General features: G+C 47.1%; 2 protein-coding genes across 2 annotated transcripts; both read left to right on the forward strand.

Moving 5' to 3' along the window:
• Window positions 1–11,530: 11,530 nt before the first annotated feature.
• LOC142750301 (histone H2A-like) lies at window positions 11,531–11,920 on the forward strand. Its single transcript, XM_075859295.1, has one exon. It carries the CDS (start codon window positions 11,531–11,533, stop codon window positions 11,918–11,920), a length of 390 nt encoding a protein of 129 aa, XP_075715410.1.
• Window positions 11,921–21,488: 9,568 nt separating this feature from the next.
• Window positions 21,489–21,878, forward strand: LOC142750302 (histone H2A-like). Its single transcript, XM_075859296.1, has one exon. It carries the CDS (start codon window positions 21,489–21,491, stop codon window positions 21,876–21,878), a length of 390 nt encoding a protein of 129 aa, XP_075715411.1.
• The last annotated feature ends 6,012 nt before the right edge of the window (window positions 21,879–27,890 follow it).

Here is a 27,890-nt window from a genome sequence, read left to right on the forward strand (position 1 = left end):
CGCCCGGTGGCAAACCCAGGTATTTCAACCCGGCCTTAAAAACCGCCTCAAATTGAAAACGCGACATTGCTGATCCATCCTGATGTATCAAGAATTGAGCCCCGGGCACTCGGACCAACACGAATTCCTGAACCCATCTCACCGGGCAATCCTGCCCCCCAATCCGCCCAATCGACAACCAAGCTCCCCTCCCTGCCGTGTCTGTCTTCGACCTCCGAACGCAGACCCGGAGAGAATCTCCCAACGCCACTACATCAGATCCGAGAAGCCCACCGCTTGCGCCCACGCTGGGCGGAACCAGCTCACTGACCCGTAAGGCGGCAAAGAAAGCCAAAGAAAACGCCGCGCCAAACAAAGACACCTCATATTCATCCCGGCACACAAAACATAAAACGGCTAGAAGCCGACCCAGGAGCGAAAAGGATACTGGATGCCTCGTGTCCCTGGAACACGCCTCTTTTCTCCACCCTTTCAAAGACTGCCTAACAACAAATTCTTTTGTAACATCTCTGCATCCCCACAATTTTAACATAAAGGCCACACCTGCTAAAAACTTGCTTGCAGTGGCCGCACTGCCCCCCCTCCTGACGTGATTGTACCAAACTTGCTAACGTGACATCAAGGTGACACCCATCCTGTGATGGGAAGTTATCCCCCGCAATCTCCAACCACCGATCCCACGCTCTGCAATGACTCTTCCAAGTCGCCGGTACCACCGAACCCCTCAACAGTCTCATAAGTTGTCCTCGACCAGGGCCCATAAGTGAAGGGGGGGGGGACTCCCCTTCTGCCAAAGCTGCCGGGTGCAATTCCCGAAACCAGGACATCTGTGAACGAGACAAAGCATCAGCCATCACATTACGGACTCCCGGAACATGTTTTGCACGAAACCACACATTCAACCTTAAACACTTCAAAACCAACCGTCGTAATAAAGCTAATACCGGCAATGAAATAGACGACAACCCATTAACCGCATGCACCACCGCCATGTTGTCTGTCCAAAATACAATCCGCTTATTCACCATCACACTACCCCACAACTCTACTGCAACTATAATAGGAAACAATTCTAATAACGTCAAATTACGTAACAATCCTAGCTCACCCCAATGCGAGGGCCAAGGGGACCTACACCAACTTCGGCCCAAAATTGCTCCAAAACCATCACTTCCAGCTGCATCCGTAAACAATTCCAAGTCTATATTAGACAACTCCGCGTCCTGACACACCGACCTCCCATTAAACGAACTCAAAAATGAATGCCAGACAAACAAATCCTTCTTCATCCAGGAAGTTACCCGGATAAAATGATTCGGTTTCAATATACCCCTAGTGGCTAAAGATAAACGCCGAGAAAAAACACGACCCATTGGAATTATCCGACAAGCAAACACCAGCAGTCCCAATAACGACTGTAACTGTTTCAACGTCACTTTTTTAGACCCCATGACCTGGTCAACTTGCGACACCAGACTTGCCAATTTATCATCAGGCAAGCGAAAAATCATCTGCACGGTATCTATTTCGATACCCAAAAATGACAAAACAGTTACCGGGCCTTCCGTCTTGTCTTCAGAAATAGATACACCAAAACGCGACATTACCTGTCGAAACACCCGCAGCAACGTGCTGCACAACCCAGAGCCCCCAGGGCCTACAAAAAGAAAATCATCCAGATAATGAATGACCGAATCAAAACCAGACTCCAAACGAACTACCCATTCTAGAAATGACGCAAACATTTCAAAGTAACTGCACGATATTGAACAACCCATGGGAAGGCACATATCAACATAAAAACCATTATCTAAACAACAACCCAGCAGGTGAAAACACTCCGGATGAACCGGCAGCAAACGAAAGGCCGCTTCAATATCAGACTTAGCTAACAACGCGCCCTGCCCAGCCGCCTGTACCAGCCTCACTGCAACATCGAAAGACGTATACGAAACCGCCGCCTCCGCCCTGGAAATCCCGTCGTTAACAGAACCACCGCGAGGAAAGGAAAGGTGATGAATCAGCCTAAACCTTCCCCGCTCCTTCTTTGGAACTAAGCCAAGGGGGGAAACTCGCAGATTCGTATACGGCGGCTCGCTGAATGGACCTGCCATTCTCCCTAATTCCACTTCTTTCGCCAATTTTAGACGCGCAATGCCCACATTCTCATTGATCGACTTCAAATTGTCAGCCAATGACAATGTCGCAGAATATTCAAAAGGAATCTCAAAACCAAACGAAAACCCACTAGTGAGCACCTCTGCTTCCCGCCTCCTGTGGTACCGCTCTAACCATGGGACCATCTCGAGAACGTTCACCGGCGATCTCCGCTGCGCCGGAAGGAGGTGCCTTGACCGGCTGCTTACCTCTCCGGAAACACCGGAGCGCCGAATGAGCGCCCCCACAGATGGAGCATTCATGTCGGAATTTGCACGTGGCAACAAACCGACAGTGGCCCTCCTTGTAGAGCCAAAAGGCCCCCGTGGGCCTAGCGGCCGCAGCTCCAGAGACGGGGCCTGGCGCTGCGGCCGCACTGGTAAAGGGTCGTTGTTGCCTGCTCCCTTGTGCTAAGATGAGCTGCAACCACACGTCCGTTGCCTTCGTCGCCCAACTAATATCGGGCGACAAAGCCAAACGACGCCGAAATTCTTCATCATAACGCCACCAGGCCGCACAACCGTGCAGCCTGTGGGCGCTGAAAATTGTGTCAAAATAAACAAACAACTCAGCCCCTTTCCAGGGATAGCGCTGGCAAATAACATGAGCCAGTGTAGCATAACACTGTACCCAGTTGCCAAACGTTTTAGCGACTTTAGCTTTCCTATCTGAACCTCTCTCAACGACCCGCTCCTTATCGACAGTCACCTGCTCCACCGAGACCAAGGACCAAATATCCACAAATTCATTCCTCCAAATCTTGTCCTTGATCTCAGCTGACAAATGAGTCCCGAGAGAAGCGACCCCACAAAACAATGAATCTCGAAACGTCAAACTCGCTAAAGCATTTTCTCTCTCAGACGGGAGCTTAGCCCCTCTGGTGGCACCGAGGGAACCGACGTTCCCTCATTCACATTTAACCCAGCCACCACGGCTTTTAAAACAGAAATCAGATCCGCACCCGATGCATTCGATTTATTAAGCCATGCGTCACCGCAGGCCGACTCACCGCTCCCAGAGGTCCCACCGACTCCAGAGGGTCCTTCAGCCACTTGCCGCGGCACTGGAACCACGGCCTGAACCTCCTCCACCGGCCCGGCGGGAGGAACAACCTGGGACAGCTGCTCACGATCCCCCGACAAGCGCCGCACCTCCCGGCGTCGACTGTGTCTCTGCGGCCGTGACGATCTCCCCGAAGACTTCCTCCACGATCCTGATGAGGCAGATGTCGTTGTCGCTGACGAGGAGGAGAATCCATCGCTGGAAGACGAGGAAGACCGCCGACCATGCCTCTTTGCGCCACCTGACCTGCGACGTCTGTGATGGCCGTGACGGCGATGTCTTCCAGCCCGGCGTTTCCTCCCTCGCCTGGAACGCTCCCTCACTGGACCTGCAGGAGAAAAATGAGACAAGGCAGGAGAAGGGCAAACTGGGCCCACCACTCCCTCGACCCTATCCTCCCTAGCACACTCCCCCCCCGGCCTTGACCCCTGCTGACAGGGGGCCGGGGGAGACCAGGGTGGAGAAGCAGCAGGCACAGCAGAAGCCCCCGCCCCAGGGCTGGGCTGAGTACTCACCGCTCGCTTCCCCGAACCCGCCGCCATCTTCTTTCCATGGGCGCCGCCATCTTGTTTCCTGGACGACCTGCGCCGGCCAGGAAGTCCCGCCTCTGTTCTCCCCACAGCCTGGGCCCACCATACTCACCCCACTGTCGCGTAAATCGGCCGCTGCCTCCGTGCCCGCACCAGCAGCTCGAGGCTGGTTGTACCGTGCCTGTGCCGGTTTAACAGCAGCCCTCTTACCGCCATGGGGAGGGACGCCCGCGCGACGAGTGGACGGGGGGGAGGGCGGCACTATGTCGACATAGCGCCAGTCGACATAGGCCTAGATGACATGCTGGGACCACCGCACGACGGTGCAGCAGTCACTGCGCCCCGCACAGCAACGGGACTAGGGCTCAAACGATCGGGGGCGTATAACGCGCTGCGGCCTACCTCGGGTAGCCGCTCCCGGCTGTTCCATGCCACGCTCTGATCCTCGATTCTCTCCCTCCGCCAGCAGGGATTCCAGCCCGGCGGGCCCCTCCAACGCTACCCGCTGTGCCACCTTCCGCAACAGATCTTCCGCCATCGTCCTGAAGGATCACGCTCCGAATCTTCACAGCAGCAGCAAAGGTGTTTCTTCCACTGCAGCTTGAAGGTAAGAGGGCTTTCTGCCCCAACCCCCTGCCTTATATCTTCTTAACCACGCCCCTCTCACCCCTTGTTCACCAATCCCGGTCCTGGGCATTATTTAAACCGTTCCATCCTTTCTTAACCCCTTGCAGTCCCTGACACTCTCCCTAGGCGCTTCAGTGTCTGCAACGACCGAAATCTCTCAGCTGTGTCAGAGGTTTAAGCTTTCTATAGAGTTCTTTTATTCAGTGATAACTCAAGATCAAGACTTTACCAATGTCATCTTCTTACATGTATAATAATCTATGACATATAAGAAGATAATTTTGACTGGATTGGGAAATCCAGATGATCATCTCAGAAAATAGGCCTACGCTGGGAGAGACCATAGACTGCTATAAGGATGCTATATACACAGATCTCTAGGAATACATGGCGTCTTTTTCAAAACTGTCTGAAACCAGCGTTGCCCCCCCTTGAGGTTATGGAGGTCAGCACCTGTGGACGGGAACCAATTTTCAAATCGCCTGTTAGGCTGGGTTTCCACGAAGCGTAAACGCTGAGGAATTTCCGCAACGGAATTCTGTGTGGAAAGTCCGCAGCATTTACAGTAGCTGCAAAGATCACGAGACTGAACAAATCTCATCCACATGATGCGGAAAAAAATCGGATGCAAAACCGTCCATATATTGACCTGCGGGGCAGTTATTTTAATCCGCAGCATGTCAATTTATGCTGCGGAATCGCTTCAGTTTTGTTGGAGTTTTTTTCCCATTAAATTCAGTTGGAGGATATGGAGGACGTCGCCCTGCTTTTCAAGAATAAGAGGATGCCAGTTTTCATAAATTTGCCCTAACAGTCAAGACCTGTTTTTGTCACGTTTGTGATGTATATTTTTCGTGTACTGCTAGGAAGGCTTCTTGTCGTACACATTAAACATGTCCATAGGTCTCCATTAGCTTATTGAGGCCAAGAGCGTGTCCTTTTGGGCTGGTATACGTCGGTATACTTTTTTTTAGGTATGGAAATGTGTAGCAGACTATGCTATGCCATACAATGGGATCCTGCAAAAAGTTGCATACTGCGTGGTATACATTGTTTAACATGGAGCCTCGGGGTGACGTGTGACACTCTATGGTATATAGAAAACAAGGTGTAAGGTGGCGCTGTGACAAAGCTGGAGTTATACTCCTAAAGGGTGCTCAGCTTCCAAGGGTTGACTCCAATCCTATTCCGTAGTACAAGCAAAAAGAAAATAAGTAAAAAAAAAACAAAAACGCATTCTGTGGTATATTTTACAAGCGTTCATTCAACACATACGTCATTGGCTTTTTAATTACTTTTCATGACGTAAAACGGATGCCATAATAGCCCATGGATGATGGATGCCTGTGACAAATGCCTAATCGTGGTATCTGTCACCTATAGACTATTATGGCATCCGGTTAACATATACGTATCTCCAGGTTAGACCAACAATATCTGATCGGTAGGGGTCTTATTCTGAACACCTTCCCTTAGCCGCTGTTTGAAGAGGCCGTGGCGCTCTAGTGAGCACTGCATCCCCATCATTCCTTACACTGCTCCATACTGTACAATGACGTCACACTCGTAGCAACAGAGCGGAGTATTACAGCCTGAAAAATGGAGGAATATTTTTTATTTTTTTTCATTCCCCTACAAAAAAATAAGAAAAGTCAATCAAAGATGTCATAAATGTCAGATAGATGCGGGTCCCACCTCCGGGACCCGCACCTATCTCTAGAACGGGACCCCCTAAACCCTGTTCTAGCTTTTTCCGGCCTCCCGGCCACTTCCTCTAAATAAACAATAAATGACGACTCTGTGAATGCAGCGACACAAAACCGAAAAAAATCCCTGTAGTTCTTAACGCCAAAATAGACTCGACAGGGAGGGGGGCATGATCTTTATCCTGTTTAATAATTATATTATCTCCCTCACCACTTCAACCATATGTGTGCTAAAATCTTAATTGGACACATTTACTAACACAATTGTATCGAGTCTAGACAATGCTCTGTGAGCTACACAGCCTGGACCCCAGACCGATACATTGTAGCAAACTACCAGAGAGATTTGTGCTACTGATGTATTTAGCCCATAGAGTATTGTCTACACTGAACTCAATTGTATCCACTTCTCAGCTGCGAGCAGGACAAGGTATGTACGAGTTTGCAGCCTTTGAATGTAAACAAGAGTGTTCCCATTCACTGACAGCTAACAATGAAAATGGTGAAGAATTGAAACACAAAGGGGCAGATTTACTAATACCATCTTGTTTTTTTTCGGGTCCCCTGAAGAACCCCATTAAATTCAGACAGCTATCAATTAGACTAGATGCACCAAATTTATCATAGCGGCTCATGTTGGATGATAAATGTCACGCACTTCTGTCTAACTTTATACCACCGCTTGGCTGACACTGTAGACCACTTTGTTGCGCCACAATTTTGGTGCAATTTGGCTCATCTCAAGACGCCCCCTGTCCCGATAAGCAAGCCCCCAATGCTGGGCAAGTCGCATTCATCTGTTTTTAGCGTATTTCAATGATAAATGTGTCTTAAATGGTTTTTTTTCCCAAAAAGATGGTGCAACAGGCTAGTATTATGATGCAACACCAATAGTAAAGTATAAAAGGCTGTGTTGTAGGGAAAGAAATAAATGTCTGCATTTTTAGAAATCAAGAGGACTGCAGGACAGTGTGATGTATAACTTCCGATTTATCTCCGTTCCTTTGAATAGAGATGTCGCCCCCTCCTTCCTGTCGCCTTAGGCACAGGCTTCCTGGTAATAACAGCAGATATGAAGGGGTCTCTGAAGTTGGACTTCGGGCAATAAGATAATCCCCGATCCAACTTTAATTTGAAAATTTGTTGACTTCATGAGTTTACCCTTTAATAGCAGCATCGCTAGCTTTCCTTCTTCGCAGTGCTGTACAGAGAAACTTTTGGACAGGATCCAGGACTTTTTCCCTTCCCCTGACAGAGACTCTGAACATTGTGATGAAGGAGCATGCAGGGAAACGAGGGAGGAGGCAGTCTGAATTTTTAATCAGTGTCCTTACAAACTTATATAACCTTTTACTATTCTGTAAAATAAATGCTAACAATTAAAAGTTTTAGGGTGCCCTTAAAGTGAATGTCAACCCTTAAAGGCCATTTATTTTCAAAATATTTTCTAATTATATCTTAATAGCGGTGAAGGAAAGTAAATTATGCCATTCTGGTTGCCTTGAGGCACCACTAGGGGGAGCTTGCATCCTGTTATACATAGAACTCCATAATAACACAGTATGCAGGAAGTTCCTAAGCTCCCCCTAGTGGCAGCCAGCATGTTGTCTTTTAAGGGCATGACCACACGTGGCGGATTTCCTCCGCAACTGTCCGCATCAATGCCGCACCTAATCCGGGTTGCGGATTACGGCTGCGGATCTGCCCAAAATGTGCAGAAAATTGATGCAGACTAGCTGCTGCGGACTGCGGTAAAAGTGCTTCCCTTCTCTCTATCAGTGTAGGATAGAGAGAAGGGACAGCACTTTCCCTAGTGAAAGTAAACGAATTTCATACTTTCCGGCCGTTGTCTTGGTGACGCGTCCCTCTTTCGGCATCCAGCCCGACCTCCCTGGATGACGCGCCAGTCCATGTGACTGCTGCAGCCTGTGCTTGGCCTGTGATTGGCTGCAGCCGTCACTTAGACTGAAACGTCATCCTGGGAGGCCGGACTGGAGACAGAAGCAGGGAGTTCTCGGTAAGTATGAACTCATATTTTTTTACAGGTAGCTGTATATTGGGATCGGTAGTCACTGTCCCGGGTGCAGAAACAGTTACTGCCGATCGCTTAACTCTTTCAGCACCCTGGACAGTGACTATTTACAGACGTCTCCTAGCAACGCTCCCGTCATTACGGGAGCCCCATTGACTTCCTCAGTCTGGCTGTAGACCTAGAAATACATAGGTCCAGCCAGAATGAAGAAATGTCAAGTTAAAAAAGCAAGACGCATCCGCAGCACACATAACATGTGCATGACAGCTGCGGACTTCATTGCGGAAATTAGAATCTCCATTGAAGTCAATGGAGAAATTCCGCCATGAGTCCGCCACTGCTCCGCAACAGACAGAGCATGCTGCGGACACCAAATTCCGCTCCGCAGCCTATGCTCCGCAGCGGAATTTTACGCATCGTCTAAACGAACACTGCTAAATTAAAGTGGAAGTCAATGGAGAAACGGCTCCGCTGCGGATTAACGCTGCGGAGTGTCCGCAGCGGAATTTAAGTGAAATTCCGCCACGTGTGAACCCAGCCTAAAGGGAAGGTGTCGCAGATTTTTTTATATATATATATAAATTTGCTTTTAGTATGTTATTAAAATAAATTTTATTTATTTGTGTTTTTGTGTTGTATTTTTTTTATTCTTTCTCATTTTTACCTCACTATGGGGGCTGCCATTTTTTTTTTCATCTCTGTATGTGTCGGTTAACGACACATACAGAGATGGAATACGGCACATACATCCCCATAGAGAATGCGAACGGGAGCCGTTCCATTCACTATAGTGTACGCCGTCTGTGTGGGAACGGCGCATGCGCCGCTCCCACACAGTCCAAAAAGAAGGTCTTCGGCAGAGCGACATCCGGCGCCATTTTCATGTGGACCGGAAGCCGCAGCCGGACAGTAAGATAACTACTTCTGGTTGCGGCTTCCGGACATATGTTCCAGGCAGCGAAGACGCGAGGAGTAGGATCGGGGGCAGCAGCGGCGGCAGGAGCAGGTAAGTTATGTTTGTGTATGTGATGTGTGTATTATGTTCGTGTTATACTGTCTGATTACGACTGTATCTAATCCTCCTACACTGTGCCGCCATTTTCTGAGCGAATGCACGGTGTAGGAGGATTAGAAGATTCAACTACCTCCTTCTCCTGGCCCTAACCAGGATAAGGGAGGGGGGATTGTGTGAGCTCCCTAGAGCGTGTGTGTCTACACCAAATTTGCAATAAAGTAATGCGGTTGCTTTACCACATTGCAATGCTGCAATTTTGGGAATTGCTCCCTCTAGTGACCAGCACATGGAAATGTTATTAATTAGAATCTAATTTATAATTAAAAAAATTAAAACAATGTTTAATCACTTAAATACTAACTGTTTCACTGAAAAAATAAAAATAAATTTCTAGCGACACATTCCCTTTAAATCCATATCTACGGAGCTCTGTGTCATGAAAACAGAGCTCTGACCGCCATAAAGATATAGTAAAAAATAAATCTGCACAGAATTTTAGACCTAAACGTGTCCGGAGATGTTTGTTTTTGTAAATACTGGCATTAGCAATAAAATAACAATTTTGGAGCATCTTTGCTTAGAACTCTGTACTGTGCCGTACCTCTGTAATTCTTCCTGGAAAAGTACGAATAATTGAAAACTGGGTATTTTGATTCCCCTTGCCATTGGAGCGTGTCAAAACAGACATGTCAGGAGAGCTTATAAGTCTATTTAACCCCTTCCTGCACTTGGACGTATTATTAAACCATATTGCAGTGTGTGGGCTGTAAAATAGAGAGAGTTCTGATTCCTGCAATTTTCAATAGTGACTGGGGCTCCCTCTGTCACTCCCTTGGTTCCATGCAGCCGGGGCTCTAAGGGTATGTTCACACGACAGCGTCCGTAACGGCTGAAATTACGGGGATGTTTCCGCCTGAAAAACATCCCCGTAATTTCAGCCGTAACGGCATGTGCAGGCGTTTAAACGCCGCGTCCATTACGGACGTAATTGGCGCTGCTATTCATTGGAGTCAATGAATAACGGCTCCAATTACGCCCAAAGAAGTGACAGGTCACTTCTTTGACGCGGGCGTCTATTTACGCGCCGTCATTTGACAGCGGCGCTTAAATATACGCCTCGTGTGAACAGACAAACGTCTGCCCATTGCTTTCAATGGGCAGATGTTTGTCAACGCTATTGAGGCGCTATTTTCGGACGTAATTCGCGGCAAAAACGCCCGAATTACGTCCGTAATTAGTGCGTGTGAACATACCCTAACAATGGCCCCCAGGCCTGCCATAACTATATGCCTATTAGGTATGCCAAAGCATTATGGAAGCGATCAATAGATCACATTGTGAAGTCCCCCATTGTGCAAAAGTATTACAAAAATACACAATCATAACAACCATGTAATGAAGTCAACATGTTATTCATGCCGCACGGTAAAAAACAAACGGCAGAATAGTTTTTTTGGAACTGCTTTTTTTCCCATTCCCCCAAAATTTGCGCCGTTTACTTGTCACCATGCGGTATCAATAACACGTTAACATTATTATATGGGTCGTTTCGTTTGGGGATTTTTTTTTATACTTTTGCACAATAAGTGGTGTAATAGCAGGTGTTACGTTGCACTATAATTTGCGTGAATTTCAGTCATAAATTATGGTAAATCGGTCAGTCTGCTGAGGCCTCATCGCGCCCATGAAACCATGATAGTGAGGGGCATGGAGGGAAAGAGATAAATGTCTCCATTTATAGAAATCAAGAAGACTGCAGGACAATATGATGTATATTTTCTTATTTATCCCCATTCCTGTCTGTGAGTTATTTATACTGAATGTGTCTGAATCCCATGAAGTAAAACACTTTGTATTTACTGGTTTGGATTTGAATAGAGATCCATATCCGATTGTACGTGGCGGCTCTAGTTTGATTTATAGGATTTGAGTGAATTCTGGTGTCCAGTTATAGCTTTTGTTTTACTAAGAAAAGTTAAAGTTAAGGAGCAGGATGGTGGATAATATACAGGACTGAAGGGTCAGGAGGTAAAAAACTGGACATCTCCTGCTGATTGTGATGTTCTGAAGCTAAATTTAATTTCCACCAATCAGAGTGCAGCACTACTGGTCATTTAAATTAAGCAAATTAAACATCTCTTTCAAACTGTAATATTATAAATCTGACTTGGAATTCCACCAATCAGAAAGCAGCACCACCCAGAAGAGCCAATTAGAACCACCCATGAGGTAATAGTCAGGCTGATTGTGAGGTCATGACTTGGAATTGCACCAGGCTGATTGTGAGGTCATGACTTGGAATTGCACCAGAGAGCAGCACTGGGTAGAAATAGCAGCCGCCGCCTGCTCTGTTCATTCTGGATTATTGTTTTATGCAGTAGTCCTTTTGTTCCTTGTGAACATGTCAGAAAGAGAAAGTCTGAGAGGAAAGAGAAGAGCCACAGCCAGGAGCAGAACATCCAGGGCTGGCCTGAAGTTTCCAGTTGGCCGTATACACCGCTTTCTGAGGAAACGGAATTATGGCAGACGCTTCAGTTCTGTTGCTCCAGTGTTCCTGGCCGCTGTGATGGAGTATATGACTGCAGAGATCCTGGTTGGCGCCGGCATCGCAGCCCTACGTCGTAATAGCTGCCGCATTACACCTCGTCACCTACAGCTGGCAATGCATCGAGATGTGGAGCTGGACGAGCTGCTTAAAAATGTCATCGTAGCGCAGGGGGGCATCGTGCCTAAGATCCAGGCCGAGCCCCGCTGGTACGTCCAGATAAACCAACGCTCTCCAGGCATCTAAAAGCCTCTCTTATTGACCCAAAGGCCCTTTTAAGGGCCACCCACATGTACCAAAGAGCAGATACCTGTGTTATTATGTGTGTGTTATTAAGACTATTGTGTGTGTGTGTGTGTGTGTTATCATGTGTGTATTTTTGTGTGTGTCTTTTTATGTTTGTTATTATGTGTATTTGTATGTGTGTGTTGTTGTGTGGTGTGAGTATGTGTGTGTGTGTGTGTTTTTTTATGTATGTGTTATGTGTGTGTTATTATGTGTGTGTAATTATGTGTGTGTACCTATGTGTGTGTTTTAATATGTATGTTATGTGTGTGCAGGGCTGGCTCCAGCTTTATGTGGGCCCTTGGGCGACACAGTCTTAGTAGGCCCCTTTGCGGGTGAACTCACGGGGGCAGTAATATGGCAGAAAACATCACTTTGTAACCCCATATAGATGTTAGGCCCTGTTATTTTCCCCATAGAAAAGTTAGGCCACCAGTTTGTACCCCCATAAACTTAGTGCCCTCTGTAGATAGTGCCACACAGCCCCCCTCCAAGGTAGTGTCACACTGCCCCCTCTTCCCAGGTAGTGCCACACAGCCTCCTCCCCCGAGGTAGTGCCACACAGACCCCTCCCCCCAGGTAGTGCCACACTGCCCCCTCTTTCCAGGTAGTGCCACACAGCCCCCTCCCCCCAGGTAGTGCCACACAGCCCCCTCCACCCTGTTAGTACCACACAGCCTCTGGGTGAGAAGTTATCTGTCAGCCTTAAAGGAACACTCCGGGCAAAATGTACAAACTTGTGTTATTATGGGTGCATGGCACAGGGATTTTCTATTGAGAGGTCTTTCTATTCCTGTGTCATGCACGTCCCCCTCTGGGTCTGCACTTGGTATTACCCAATGCCTCAGTATTTCCTGGGATATTCCTTTAAGAGTTCATATGTAATATTAAACTTATTTAAAATATGTAAGTATATTTAAATATGATTAAGTCTACCCCGCTGTTCCATTAGGTCAGTGATTCCCAAACTTTTTCAGTCCAGCAAATACCAAGCCAGATAGAGACCATACGGAAGATCCATACCACGTCTATGGGCAGATAATCAATCCTATCTCTGTCCACAGCTTGGCCCATGAGGTTGATGTACTTGCACGTTTCTTATATTTTTCCAGTCCACCATGGAAGTACTTGCATGTTTTTTATATATTTTTCTTATCCACCATTGCCTTTAAGTTCCCCCACAAGTACAAATCGAATGGGCCAACTATGGAAACTACGAAGCTCACTATTTTCTATGTAACAACTAATGCACACACAATGTTTGGTAGAACAAAATTAATCTATGGTTGGAGATGATTGTAATAACCATCGCAGTTCTAAGAAAAGACGCTCCAGAATTGGGGTTTTATTGGGAATACAAGTATTCACTGCAACAGACATGTCAGGAGAGGTGACCGGTCCTCTTTAAAAGGTAAATCCTTACAATGAAAGTATATTGTATATATCTGTGGAGCACTATATACAGGGGTGGACTATCTAGTGGAGCACTATATACAGGGGTGGACTATATGTACAGGGGGGCTATATACAGGGGTGGGCTATATGTGGAGCACTATATACAGGGGTGGGCTATCTATGGCGCACTATATACAGGGGTGGACTATCTAGTGGAGCACTATATACATGGGTGGACTATATGTACAGGGGGGCTATATACAGGGGTGGGCTATATGTACAGGGGGGTTATATACAGGGGTGGGCTATATGTGGAGCATTATATACAGGGGTGGGCTATATCTACAGGGGGGCTACATACATGGTTGGGCTATCTGTGGAGCAATATATACAGGGGTGGGCTATATCTACAGGGGGGCTATATACAGGGGTGGGCTATATCTACAGGGGGCTATATACAGGGGTGGGTTATCTGTAGAGCCCTATGTACAGGGGTGGGCTATATCTACAGGGGAGCTATATACAGGGGTGGGCTATATCTACAGGGGGCTATATACAGGGGTGGGTTATCTGTAGAGCCCTATGTACAGGGGTGGGCTATATCTACAGGGGGGCTATATACAGGGGTGGGCTATATCTACAGGGGGGCTACATGCATGATTGGGCTATCTGTGGAGCACTATATACATGGGTAGGCTATATCTACTGGAGGCTATATACAGGGTTGGGCTATACGTGGAGCACTATATACAGGGGTAGGCTATATCTACAGGGGGCTATATACAGGGTTGGGCTATACGTGGAGCACTATATACAGGGCTGAGCTATATCTACAGGGGGCTATATACAGGGGTGGGCTATCTGTAGAGCACTATAGGAGGAGTTATTTGTGGGACACTATATACAGGGGTGGGCTATATGGGGGCACTATCTACAGGGGGCTCTATGACAGGCACTATCTACAGGGGGCACAGTGTGTGTGTGGAACACGGTGTATGGTGCTATTATAATTAGAGGTGCAGTGTATGGCACTATTATATTTAGGGGTGTAGTGTGTGGTATAATGATAACTTTATATTTATTTATAGGTGCAGAAATGTTGGTAAAGAAATGGACCGGGAGAAATTATCATAGAGGTCTGGACCGGATGGAGAAAAAGAACTAGAATCTGAGACGTCACCGGTGAGTAACTTAATGTCAATGTTTATTCTGCCTCTAATCAGTAATGTAGTCACTCTATGATCTGCAGTCAGATGATGGGTGGTATGATTATGATAGGATTTATTTTTGTGAAACAGCATCTCCCAGCATATCCTCACCATTGTTCGGGCCATGCTGGGAGCTGTAGTTTTACACCGTACAAACCTGTACAGCAGGGGTTGCACTAAATGTAGCTGTATTTGTGCTGGTGCTGTATTTATGTACTGAGCTCGGTTCTGGTGTTGTGTATAGAACCATATTGCTTGTAAGATGTACAAATGTGTTACATAAAAAGCAATGACACTTCGATTGGTAGAGAAAACAAACATGGCGAGGGGGAAGCTGATGTCGGGAAAGAGGTTGTGGGGGGGGGGGGAGGGGGCGCCAAACTGAATCTTTGCCCCGGGTGCTGGAGAACCCAGCTACGCCTCTGTATAAGAAAATAATTTTGACTGGATTCGGAAATCCAGATGATCATCCCATAAAACAGGCCTACGCTGAGGGAGACCATAGACTGCTATAAGGATGATATATACACAGATCTCTAGGAATACATGGCGTCTGTTAGGCTGGGTTTCCACGTAGCGTAAACGCTGAGGAATTTCCGCAATGGAATTCTGTGTGGAAAGTCTGCAGCATTTACAGTAGCTGCAAAGATCACGAGACTTGAACAAATCTCATCCACATGATGCAGAAAAAAATCGGATGCAAAACCTTTCATATATTGACCTGCGGTGCAGTTATTTTAATCCCCAGCATGTCAATTTATGCTGCGGAATCGCTTCAGTTTTGTTGGAGTTTTTTTCCCATTAAATTCAGTTGGAGGATATGGAGGACGTCGCCCTTTTTTTTTTTAAGAATAAGATGATGCCAGTTTTCATAAATTTGCCCTAACAGTCAAGACCAGTTTTTGTCACGTTTGTGATGTATATTTTTCGTGTACTGCTAGGAAGGCTTCTTGTCGTACACATTAAACATGTCCATAGGTCTCCATTAGCTTATTGAGGCCAAGAGCGTGTCCTATTGGGCTGGTATACGTCGGTATACTTTTTTTTAGGTATGGAAATGTGTAGCAGACTATGCTATGCCATACAATGGGTTCCTGCAAAAAGTTGCATACTGCGTGGTATACATTGTTTAACATGGAGCCTCGGGGTGACGTGTGACACTCTATGGCAGGGGTCTCAAGCACGCGGCCCGCATGCGGCCCCTGGGGCTTTCATCTGCGGCCCGCGGGACACAGAGCCGCTAGTATCGGCTCTGCTCCGAGACTCTGGAATTCCCTGACATCGCTGTCCACATATGAACAGCGATGTCTGGGGCTTCCCCAGAGCCGGAGTCCCGGGCAGAGCGCTAGTACAGGCTCTGCTCCGGGACTCTGTGGAATTCCCTGACATCGCTGCCCATATATAGACAGTGTGTCAGGGTCTTCCCCAGAGCGGAGCAGAGCGCTGGTGTCGGCTCTGCTCCGGGACTCTGTGGAATTCCCTGACATCGCTGTCCACATATGAACAGCGATGTCTAGGGCTTCCCCAGAGCCGGAGTCCCGAGCAGAGCGCTGGTGTCGGCTCTGCTCCGGGACTCTGTGGAATTCCCTGACATCGCTGCCCATATGTGGACAGTGTGTCAGGGTCTTCCCCAAAGCGGAGTCCCGGGCAGAGCTCTATTATCGGCTCTGCTCCGGGACTCTGTGGAATTCCCTGACATCGCTGCCCATATGTGGACCGTGTGTCAGGGTCTTCCCCAGAGCGGAGCAGAGCGCTGGTGTCGGCTCTGCTCCTGGACTCTGTGGAATTCCCTGACATCGCTGTCCACATATGAACAGCGATGTCTGGGGCTTCTCCAGAGCCGGAGTCCCGAGCAGAGCGCTGGTGTCGGCTCTGCTCTGGGACTCTGTGGAATTCCCTGACATCGCTGCCCATATGTGGACCGTGTGTCAGGGTCTTCCCCAGAGCGGAGCAGAGCGCTGGTGTCGGCTCTGCACCTGGACTCTGTGGAATTCCCTGACATCGCTGTCCACATATGAACAGCGATGTCTGGGGCTTCCCCAGAGCCGGAGTCCCGAGCAGAGCGCTGGTGTCGCCTCTGCTCCGGGACTCTGTGGAATTCCCTGACATCGCTGCCCATATGTGGACAGTGTGTCAGGGTCTTCCCCAGAGCGGAGTCTCGGGCAGAGCTCTATTATCAGCTCTGCTCCGGGACTCTGGGGAAGCCTCTGACATCGCTGTCCATACATCGACTATTGATGTCAGGGGCTTCCCCAGACAGGAGTCCCAGTGATGTCAGGAGCCCAGCTGGAGTCCCAGGAAGAGCCTACTAGCGCTCTGCCCGGGACTCCAGCTCTGGGGTTGCCCCTGACATCTCTGTCTATATATGGACAGTGATGTCAGGAGCAGAGCTGGAATCCCAGGCAGAGTGCCAGAAGCGGCTCTGCTCCGGGACGCCAGCTCTAGGCAAGCCCCTGACGGCACTGTGGCAGCATCTGCGGAGGGCACTGCGGCAGCATCTACGGAGGGCACACAGCGGCAGCATCTGCGGAGGACTCTGCGGCAGCATCTGCGGAGGACTCTGCGGCAGCATCTGCGGAGGACTCTGCGGCAGCATCTGCGGAGGACTCTGCGGCAGCATCTGCATTTAGCGACACTTAAACTGGAAAGCTGGATTGTTGAAATAAGCACGTGGAGAAATATCTTAAATTTTAAACCTAGCGGTATTATTATAGTAATGTAGTGTTATAGTAGTTCAAATAACTAATTGATTAACAATAATTTTGTATTGTATCAAATTTGAAAGTAATGCGGCCCGTCAACTTCCCATTTTTTCTATATGCGGCCCACTTACCCGGCCGAGTTTGAGACCCCTGCTCTATGGTATATAGAAAACAAGGCGTAAGGTGGCGCTGTGACAAAGCTGGAGTTATACCCCTAAAGGGTGCTCAGCTTCCAAGGGTTGACTCCAATCCTATTCCGTAGTACAAGCAAAAAGAAAATAAGTAAAACACAAACAAACGCATTCTGTGGTATATTTTACAAGCGTTCGTTCAACACATACGTCATTGGCTTTTTAATTACTTTTCATGACGTAAAACGGATGTCATAATAGCCCATGGATGATGGATGCCTGTGACAAATGTCTACTCGTGGTATCTGTCACCTATAGGCTATTATGGGATCCGGTTAACCTATACATATCTCCAGGTTAGACCATCAATATCTGATCGGTGGGGGTCTTATTCTCAACACCTTCGTCTATCAGCTGTTTGAAGAGGCCGTGGCTCTCTAGTGAGCACGGCATCCCCATCATTCCTTACACTGCTCCATACTGTACAATGACGTCACACTCGTAACAACAGAGCGCAGTATTACAGCCTGAAATATGGAGGAATATTATTTTTTTTTTCCATTCCCCTACAAAAAAATAAGTAATTATATTATCTCCCTCACCACTTCAACCATATGTGTGCTAAAATCTTAATTGGACACATTTACTAACACAATTGTATCCAGTCTGCACCCGAGACCGATACATTGTAGCAAACTACCAGAGAGATTTGTGCTACTGATGTATTTAGCTCATAGAGCATTGTCTACACTGAACTCAATTGTATCCACTTCTCATCTGCTAGCAGGACAAGGTATGTACGAGTTTGCAGCCTTTGAATGTAAACAAGAGTGTTCCCATTCACTGACAATGAAAACGGTGAAGAATTGAAACACAAAGGGGCAGATTTACTAATACCATCTGGGTTTTTTTCGGGTACCCTGAAGAACCCCATTAAATTCAGACAGCTATCAATTAGACTAGATGCACCAAATTTATCATAGCGGCTCATGCTGGATGATAAATGTCACGCACTTCTGTCTAACTTTATACCACCGCTTTGCTGACACTGTAGACCACTTTGTTGCGCCACAATTTTGGTGCAATTTGGCTCATCTCAAGACGCCCCCTGTCCCGATAAGCAAGCCCCCATTGCTGGGCAAGTCGCATACATCTGTTTTTAGCGTATTTCAATGATAAATGTGTCTTAAATGTGTTTTTTTTCCCAAAAAAGTTGTCGCAACAGGCTAGTATTATGATGCAACACCAATAGTAAAGCATAAAAAGCTGTGTTGTAGGGAAATAAATAAATGTCTGCATTTTTAGAAATCAAGAGGACTGCAGGACAGTGTGATGTATAACTTCCGATTTATCTCCGTTCCTTTGAATAGAGATGTCGCCCCCTCCTTCCTGTCACCTTAGGCACAGGCTTCCTGGTAATAACAGCAGATATGAAGGGGTCTCTGAAGTTGGACTTCGGGCAATAAGATGATCACCGATCCAACTTTAATTTGAAAATTTGCTGACTTCATGAGTTTACCCTTTAATAGCAGCATCGCTAGCTTTCCTTCTTTGCACTGCTGTACAGAGATACTTTTGAACAGGATCCAGGACTTGTTCCCTTCCTCAGACAGAGACTCTGAACATTGTGATGAAGGAGCATGCAGGGAAACGAGGGAGGAGGCAGTCTGAATTTTTAATCAGTGTCCGTTACAAACTTATATAACCTTTTACTATTCTGTAAAATAAATTATAACAATTAAAAGTTGTAGGGTGCCCTTAAAGTGAATGTCAACCCTTAAAGGCCATTTATTTTTGAAATGTTTTCTAATTATATCTTAATAGCGGTGAAGGAAAGTAAATTATGCCATTCTGGTTGCCTTGAGGCACCACTAGGGGGAGCTTGCATCCTGTTATACATTGAACTCCATAATAACACAGTATGCAGGAAGCTCCTAAGCTCCCCCTAGTGCAGCTGCATACAGCTAGCATGTTGTATTTTAAAGGGAAGGTGTCGCGAAAAATTTTTTTTTTATATAAATTTGCTTTTAGTATGTTATTAAAATAAATTTTATTTATTTGTGTTTTTGTGTTGTACTTTTTTCTTTTTTCTTACTTTTACTTCACTATGGGGGCTGCCATTTTTTTTTTCATCTCTGTATGTGCCAATTAACGACACATACAGAGATGGAATACGGCACATACATCCCCATAGAGAATGCGAACGGGGAGCTTTTCCATTCACTATAGTGTACACCGTCTGTGTGGGAACGGCGCATGCGCCGCTCCCACACAGTCCAGAAGGAAGGTCTTCGGCAGAGCGACATCCGGCGCCATTTTCATGTGGACCGGATGCCGCGGCCGGAAGTAAGATGACTTATTCTGGTCGGGGATTCCGGACATATGTTCCAGGCAGCGAAGACGCGAGGAGTAGGATCGAAGGCAGCAGCGGCGGCAGGAGCAGGTAAGTTATGTTTGTGTATGTGATGTGTGTATTATGTTCGTGTTATAATGTCTGAGTAACACTGTATCTAATCCTCCTACACTGTGTGCCGCCATTTTCTGAGCGAATGCACAGTGTAGGAGGATTAGAAGATTCAACCACCTCCTTCTCCTGGCACTAGCCAGGATAAGGGAGGGGGGATTGTGTGAGCTCCCTAGAGCGTGTGTGTCTACACCAAATTTGCAGCATAAAGCAATGAGGTTGCTTTACCACATTACAATGCTGAAATTTTGGGAATTGCTCCCTCTAGTGACCAGCACATTTAAATGTTATAAATTAGAATCTAATTTATAATTAAAAAAATCAAAACAATGTTTAATCACTTAAATACTAACTGTTTCACTGAAAAAATAAAAATTAATTTCTAGCGACACATTCCATTTAAATCCATATCTACGGAGCTCTGTGTCTGTAAAATAGAGAGAGTTCTGATTCCTGCCATTTTCAATAGTGACTGGGGCTCCCTCTGTCACTCCCTTGGTTCCATGCAGCCGGAGCTCTAACAATGGCCCCCAGGCCTGCCATGACTATATGCCTATTAGGTATGCCAAAGCATTATGGAAGCGATCAATAGATCACATTGTGAAGTTCCCCATTGTGCAAAAGTATTACAAAAATACACAATCGTAACAACCATGTAATGAAGTTAACATGTTATTCATGCCGCACGGTAAAAAATAAACGGCAGAATAGTTTTTTTGGAACTGCTTTTTTTCCCATTCCCCCAAAATTTACGCCATTTACTTGTCACCATGCGGTATCAATAACACGTTAACATTATTATACGGGTCGTTTTGTTTGAGGATTTTTTTTTATACTTTTGCACAATAAGTGGTGTAATAGCAGGTGTTACGTCGCACCATAATTTGCATGAATTTCAGTCATAAATTATGGTAAATCTGTGAGTCTGCTGAGGCCTCATCGCGCCCATGAAACCATGATAGTGAGGGACATGGAGGGAAAGAGATAAATGTCTCCATTTGTAGAAATCAAGAACACTGCAGGTCAATGTGATGTATATTTTCTTATTTATCCCCATTCCTGTCTGTGTGTTATTTATACTGAATGTGTCTGAATCCCATGAAGTAAAACACTTTGTATTTACTGGTTTGGATTTGAATAGAGATCCATATCCGATTGTACGTGGCGGCTCTACTTTGATTTATAGGATTTGAGTGAATTCTGGTGTCCAGTTATAGCTTTTGTTTTACTAAGAAAAGTTAAAGTTAAGGAGCAGGATGGTGGATAATATACAAGACTGAAGGATCAGGAGATAAAAAACTGACCATCTCCTGCTGTTTGTGATGTCCTCAAGCTGAATTGAATTTCCACCAATCAGAGGGCAGCACTACTGGTCATTTAAATGAAGCACATTAAACATCTCTTTCAAACTGTAATATTATAAAACTGACTTGGAATTCCACCAATCAGAAAGCAGCACCACCCTGAAGAGCCAATTAGAACCACCCCTGAGGTAATAATCAGGCTGACTGTGAGGTCATGACTTGGAATTGCACCAGAGAGCAGCACTGGGTATAAATAGCAGCCACCGCCTGTTCTGCTCATTCTGGATTATTGTTTTATGCAGTAGTCCTTTTGTTTCTTGTGAACATGTCAGAAAGAGAAAGTCTGAGAGGAAAGAGAAGAGCCACAGCCAGGAGCAGAACATCCAGGGCTGGCCTGAAGTTTCCAGTTGGCCGTATACACCGCTTTCTGAGGAAACGGAACTATGGAAGACGCTTCAGTTCTGTTGCTCCAGTGTTCCTGGCCGCTGTGATGGAGTATATGACTGCAGAGATCCTGGTTGGCGCCGGCATCGCAGCCCTACGTCGTAATAGCTGCCGCATTACACCTCGTCACCTACAGCTGGCAATGCATCGAGATGTGGAGCTGGACGAGCTGCTTAAAAATGTCATCGTAGCGCAGGGGGGCATCGTGCCTAAGATCCAGGCCGAGCCCCGCTGGTTCGTCCAGATAAACCAACGCTCTCCAGGCATCTAAAAGCCTCTCTTATTGACCCAAAGGCCCTTTTAAGGGCCACCCACATGTACCAAAGAGCAGATACCTGTGTTATTATGTGTGTGTTATTAAGACTATTGTGTGTGTGTGTGTGTGTGTGTGTGTGTGTGTGTATGTGTGTGTGTGTGTGTGTGTGTGTGTGCGTGTGTTATCATGTGTGTATTTTTGTGTGTGTCTTTTTATGTTTGTTATTATGTGTATTTGTATGTGTGCGTTATTGTGTGGTGTGTGTGTGTGTGTGTGTATTTTTTTATGTATGTATTATTATGTGTGTGTAATTATGTGTGTGTACCTATGTGTGTGTTTTAATATGTATGTTATGTGTGTGCAGGGCTGGCTCCAGCTTTATGTGGGCCCTTGGGCGACACAGTCTTAGTAGGCCCCTTTGCGGGTGAACTCACGGGGGCAGTAATATGGCAGAAAACATCACTATGAAACCCCATATAGATGTTAGGCCCTGTTTTTTTCCCCATAGAAAAGTTAGGCCCCCAGTTTGTACCCCCATAAACTTAGTGCCCTCTGTAGATAGTGCCACACAGCCCCCCTCCAAGGTAGTGCCACACTGCCCCCTCTTCCCAGGTAGTGCCAGACAGCCCCCTCCCAGGTAGTGCCACACTGCCCCCTCTTCCCAGGTAGTGCCACACAGCCCCCTCCCCCGAGGTAGTGCCACACAGCCCCCTCCCCCCAGGTAGTGCCACACAGCCTCTGGGTGAGAAGTTATCTATCAGCCTTAAAGGAACACTCCGGGCAAAATGTACAAACTTGTGTTATTATGGGTGCATGGCACAGGGATTTTCTATTGAGAGGTCTTTCTATTCCTGTGTCATGCACAATCCCATCTGGCTCTGGACTTGGTATTACCCAATGCCTCAGTATTTCCTGGGATATTCCTTTAACAGTTCATATGTAATATTAAACTTATTTAAAATATGTAAGTATATTTAAATATGATTAAGTCTACCCCACTGTTCCATTAGGTCAGTGATACCCAAACTTTTTCAGTCCAGCAAATACCAAGCCAGATAGAGACCATACGGAGGATCCATACCACGTTTATGGGCAGATAGTCAATCCTATCTCTGTCCACAGCTTGGCCCATGAGGTGGATGTACTTGTACGTTTCTTATATTTTTCCAGTCCACCATGGAAGTACTTGCATGTTTTATATATCTTTTTCTTATCCACCATGGCCTTTAAGTTCCCCCACAAGTACAAATCGAATGGGCCAACTATGGAAACTATGAAGCTCACTATTTTCTATGTAACAACTAGGTCTGGCCTCAGGTGTGGATTGATTAATCCCAGGAGTATACCTAGACGTAGTACCTGGCAGATCCCTAACAGTACTCCCCCTTTTATGAGGGGCCACCGGACCCTTACTAAGAGGTCCCGGTTTAGTAGGGAAGAGAAGGTGGAACCTCCTGATCAATACCCCAGCGTGAACATCACGGGCAGGTACCCAAGTCCTCTCCTCCGGCCCGTATCCTCTCCAATGGACCAGGTACTGGAGGGAGCCCTGGACCATCCTACTGTCCATAATCTTGGCCACCTCGAATTCCACCCCCTCAGGGGTGAGAACGGGAACAGGAGGTTTCCTCGAGGGGGACCAGGACGGGGAGCAGCGTTTAAAGGGAATGTGTTGCCAAAAAAACATGTTGTTTTTTTTTAAATTAAACATTTAGTGTGTGGGTGATTAAACATTGTTCAAATTTATTTATTTTTTTTCACGAGTCAGGAAATATTATAAATTAATTCTAATTTATAATATTTCCCATTTCTGGTCACTAGATGGAGCTATTCCCAAAATTGCAGCATTGCAAAATTGGGTAAAAAGCCCTCGCTCTAGTGAGCTCTCAGCATCCCCCCCCTCCTTTATCCTGGCTAGTGCCGGGATAAACGAGGGGTTTGAACGGTGTAACCTCCTACACTGTGTGTCGCCATTTTTTGAGCTAACACACAGTGTAGTAGGTTTACATACAGTAGTAAACACACACAAACACGAACATACATTGAAATCTCTTACCTGCTCCTGCCGCCGCGGCTCCCTCCGGCCCGTCCGCTCCGTCTGCTGCCGCTGGTCCAAGTGCACAAGTCCGGAAGCCGCGACCGGAAGTAGTAATATTACTGTCCGGCCGCGACTTCCGGTCCACAGGAAAATGGCGCCGGACGGCGCCAATTTCAAATTGGACTGTGTGGGAGCATGCGCAGTTCCCACACAGACGCCGTACACAGAAGTGAATGGGACGGGACCCGTTCGCAGTCCCTATGGGACTGTGGCTGCCGTATTCCATGTCTGTATGTGTCGTTAATCGACACATACAGAAATGGAACAAAAAATGGCAGCCCCCATAGGGAAGAAAAAGTGTAAAAATAAGAAAAAGTAAAACACAAACACACAAATAAATATAAACGTTTTTAATAAAGCACTAACATCTTTAACATATAAAAAAAAAATTTGTGATGACACTGTTCCTTTAAGGAGGGAGGCATGGAAGACGTCATGTATGCGAAAGGATGGGGGCAGCTCCAGACGGAAGGATACAGGGTTGAGGACTTCAATGATCTTATAAGGTCCAATAAATCGGGGAGCAAACTTCCTGGACGGGACCTTAAGGCGCAAGTTCCTGGACGACAACCAGACCAAATCCCCGACGACAAACCGGGGGTTAGCAGAACGTCTACTATCAGCCTGAATCTTTTGTGCGCTCTGGGACGCCTCTAGGTTCTTCTGAACCTGGGCCCAGACAGTGCACAGTTCCCGATGAACATCCTCTACCTCAGGATTATTGGAACAACCAGGGGAAGCGGAGGAGAACCTTGGGTTAAACCCGAAATTACAGAAAAACGGGGAGACTCCTGACGAGTTACTGACCCGGTTATTCAGGGAAAATTCAGCAAGGGGAAGGAATGAGACCCAATCGAATTGACAGTCAGAGATGAAACACCTTAAATATTGTTCCAGGGATTGGTTAGTCCTTTCCGTTTGGCCATTAGTTTCGGGATGGAAGGCGGAGGAGAAGGACAGATCAATCTCCAACTTTTTACAAAAGGCTCTCCAAAATAAGGAAACAAATTGTACCCCTCTGTCAGAAACGATATTGACTGGGGCCCCATGGAGACGCAGGATGTGTTTCACAAACAAAGAAGCTAACGTCTTGGCGTTAGGTAGCTTCTTAAGGGGCACAAGGTGGCACATCTTGCTGAAGCGGTCTACTACCACCCACACCACCGACTTGCCCTGAGATGGAGGCAAATCGGTGATAAAATCCATGGAGATATGGGTCCAAGGTCTCTGGGGAATGGGCAAGGAATGTAGTAGGCCCGCAGGTCGGGACCTAGGGGTTTTGGACCTAGCGCAAACCTCACAAGCGGCGATGTAAGCCCTAACGTCTTTAGGCAACCCAGGCCACCAATAGTTTCTGGTAATGAGGTGTTTGGTGCCCAAGATGCCAGGATGACCAGATAGAGCGGAGTCATGGTTTTCCCTGAGTACCCTTAGCCGGTATTGCAAGGGAACAAACAGTTTGTCCCCAGGGACGTTCCCGGGAGCTGCACCCTGATCAGCCGCGATATCAGAAGCTAAATCAGAATCCGTGGCAGAAACGATTATACCAGGGGGTAAAATACCAGCAGGATCCTTCACGGAAGGAGGATTGGCCATGAAACTACGTGACAGGGCATCAGCCTTAATATTCTTGGACCCAGCCCTATAGGTAACCAAGAAATTAAATCTGGTAAAGAATAGTGCCCACCGAGCTTGTCTAGGATTAAGCCTCCGGGCCGATTCTAGGAAAACCAGATTCTTGTGATCCGTAAGGACCGTTACCTGGTGTCTGGCCCCCTCCAGGAAGTGCCGCCACTCTTCAAAAGCCCATTTAATGGCTAGAAGTTCGCGTTTGCCAATATCATAGTTACTCTCCGTGGGCGAAAACTTCCTAGAGAAGTAAGCACAGGGGCGGAGATGGGTGAGGGAGCTGGTACCCTGGGACAAGACGGCCCCCACTCCCACCTCGGATGCGTCAACCTCCACAATAAATGGCTCCTCTTGGTTGGGCTGAATCAGCACGGGGGCCGAGATAAAGCACTTCTTGAGGGTCTCAAAGGCCTGGACGGCCTCTTGGGGCCAATGGAGGACATCAGCACCCTTGCGAGTAAGGTCCGTAAGAGGCTTAGCGACGACCGAGAAGTTGGCAATAAATCTCCTGTAATAGTTGGCGAACCCTAAAAAACACTGTAACGCCTTAAGGGAGGCAGGTTGGACCCATTCCGCCACAGCCTGAACCTTGGCAGGGTCCATGCGGAATTCATGAGGAGTGAGGATTTGCCCTAAAAATGGTATCTCCTGTACCCCAAAGACACATTTTTCAGTCTTAGCAAACAGATTATTCTCCCGAAGGACCTGGAGCACCTTCCTGACATGCTCCACGTGGGAGGACCAGTCCTTGGAAAACACCAGTATGTCATCAAGGTACACAACAAGAAAATTACCCAGGTAATCTCTCAGGATTTCATTAATAAAATTCTGGAAGACAGCAGGGGCATTACACAACCCAAAGGGCATTACCAGGTATTCGAAATGACCCTCGGGTGTGTTGAACGCAGTTTTCCACTCATCCCCCTCTTTGATGCGGATAAGGTTATATGCCCCCCGTAGATCGAACTTAGAAAACCATTGGGCTCCCTGAACCTGATTAAAAAGATCCGGAATCAAAGGAAGTGGGTACTGGTTCCTTACGGTGACCTTATTCAGGTTACGATAATCAATGCACGGCCTAAGACCACCATCCTTCTTCCCCACGAAGAAGAAGCCAGCACCTACAGGAGAAGTCGAGAGGCGAATGAAACCCTTGGCCAGGCATTCTTGGATATACACCCTCATGGCTTCACGTTCAGGACATGAAAGATTAAATATCCTACCCTTAGGAAGCTTGGCACCAGGCACCAAATCGATGGCGCAATCGTAATCTCTATGGGGGGGCAACACCTCGGAGGCCTCCTTAGAAAACACATCGGCGAAGTCCTGAACAAACTCAGGAAGCGTGTTTACCTCCTCCCGGGGAGAAATAGAGTTAACAGAAAGACATGACATAAGACATTCACTACCCCATTTGGTGAGATCCCCAGTATTCCAATCAAACGTGGGATTATGCAACTGCAACCAGGGAAGACCTAATACCAGATCAGACGATAATCCCTGCATCACCAGTACAGAGCACTGCTCCAAATGCATGGAGCCAACCAGGAGTTCAAAAACAGGAGTATGCTGAGTAAAATAACCATTAGCAAGGGGAGTTGAGTCGATACCTACTACAGGGATAGGATAAGGTAAATCAATAAATGGCATCTTTAGAGACATAGCAAATTCCACAGACATGATATTAGCAGATGAGCCAGAATCCACGAAAGCACTGCCCGTGGCAGACCGGCCAGCAAACGAGACCTGAAAGGGAAGCAAAATTTTATTGCGTTTCACATTAACGGGAAATACCTGTGCGCCCAAGTGACCTCCCCGATGATCACTTAGGCGCGGAAGTTTTCCGGCTTTTTATTCTTGCGCCTGGTACAGGTGTTCAGAAGATGCTTGTCGTCCCCACAGTAGAAGCAGAGACCATTCATTCTGCGAAACTCCCTACGTTGTCGAGGGGACATGGAGGCCCCGAGTTGCATAGGTACCTCCGAGTCCTCCGTGGAGGGGCGAGGAGACGGGACCTCGGGGGGGATCGCAGAAATGTCAGGGGGGAGCACATGGAAGCGTTCAAGCTGACGTTCCCTGAGACGTCGGTCAAGTCGTACTGCTAGGGCCATAACCTGGTCAAGGGAGTCAGAAGAGGGGTAGCTAACCAGCAGATCCTTCAGGGCGTCAGATAATCCTAACCTAAACTGGCACCTTAGGGCCGGATCGTTCCACCGAGAAGCTACGCACCACTTTCTAAAATCAGAGCAGTATTCCTTAACCGGTCTCCTACCCTGACGTAAGGTCACCAGCTGACTCTC

The sequence above is a fragment of the Rhinoderma darwinii genome, chromosome 3 (genome assembly GCF_050947455.1).
Source record: "Rhinoderma darwinii isolate aRhiDar2 chromosome 3, aRhiDar2.hap1, whole genome shotgun sequence".
Lineage (NCBI taxonomy): Eukaryota > Metazoa > Chordata > Amphibia > Anura > Rhinodermatidae > Rhinoderma > Rhinoderma darwinii.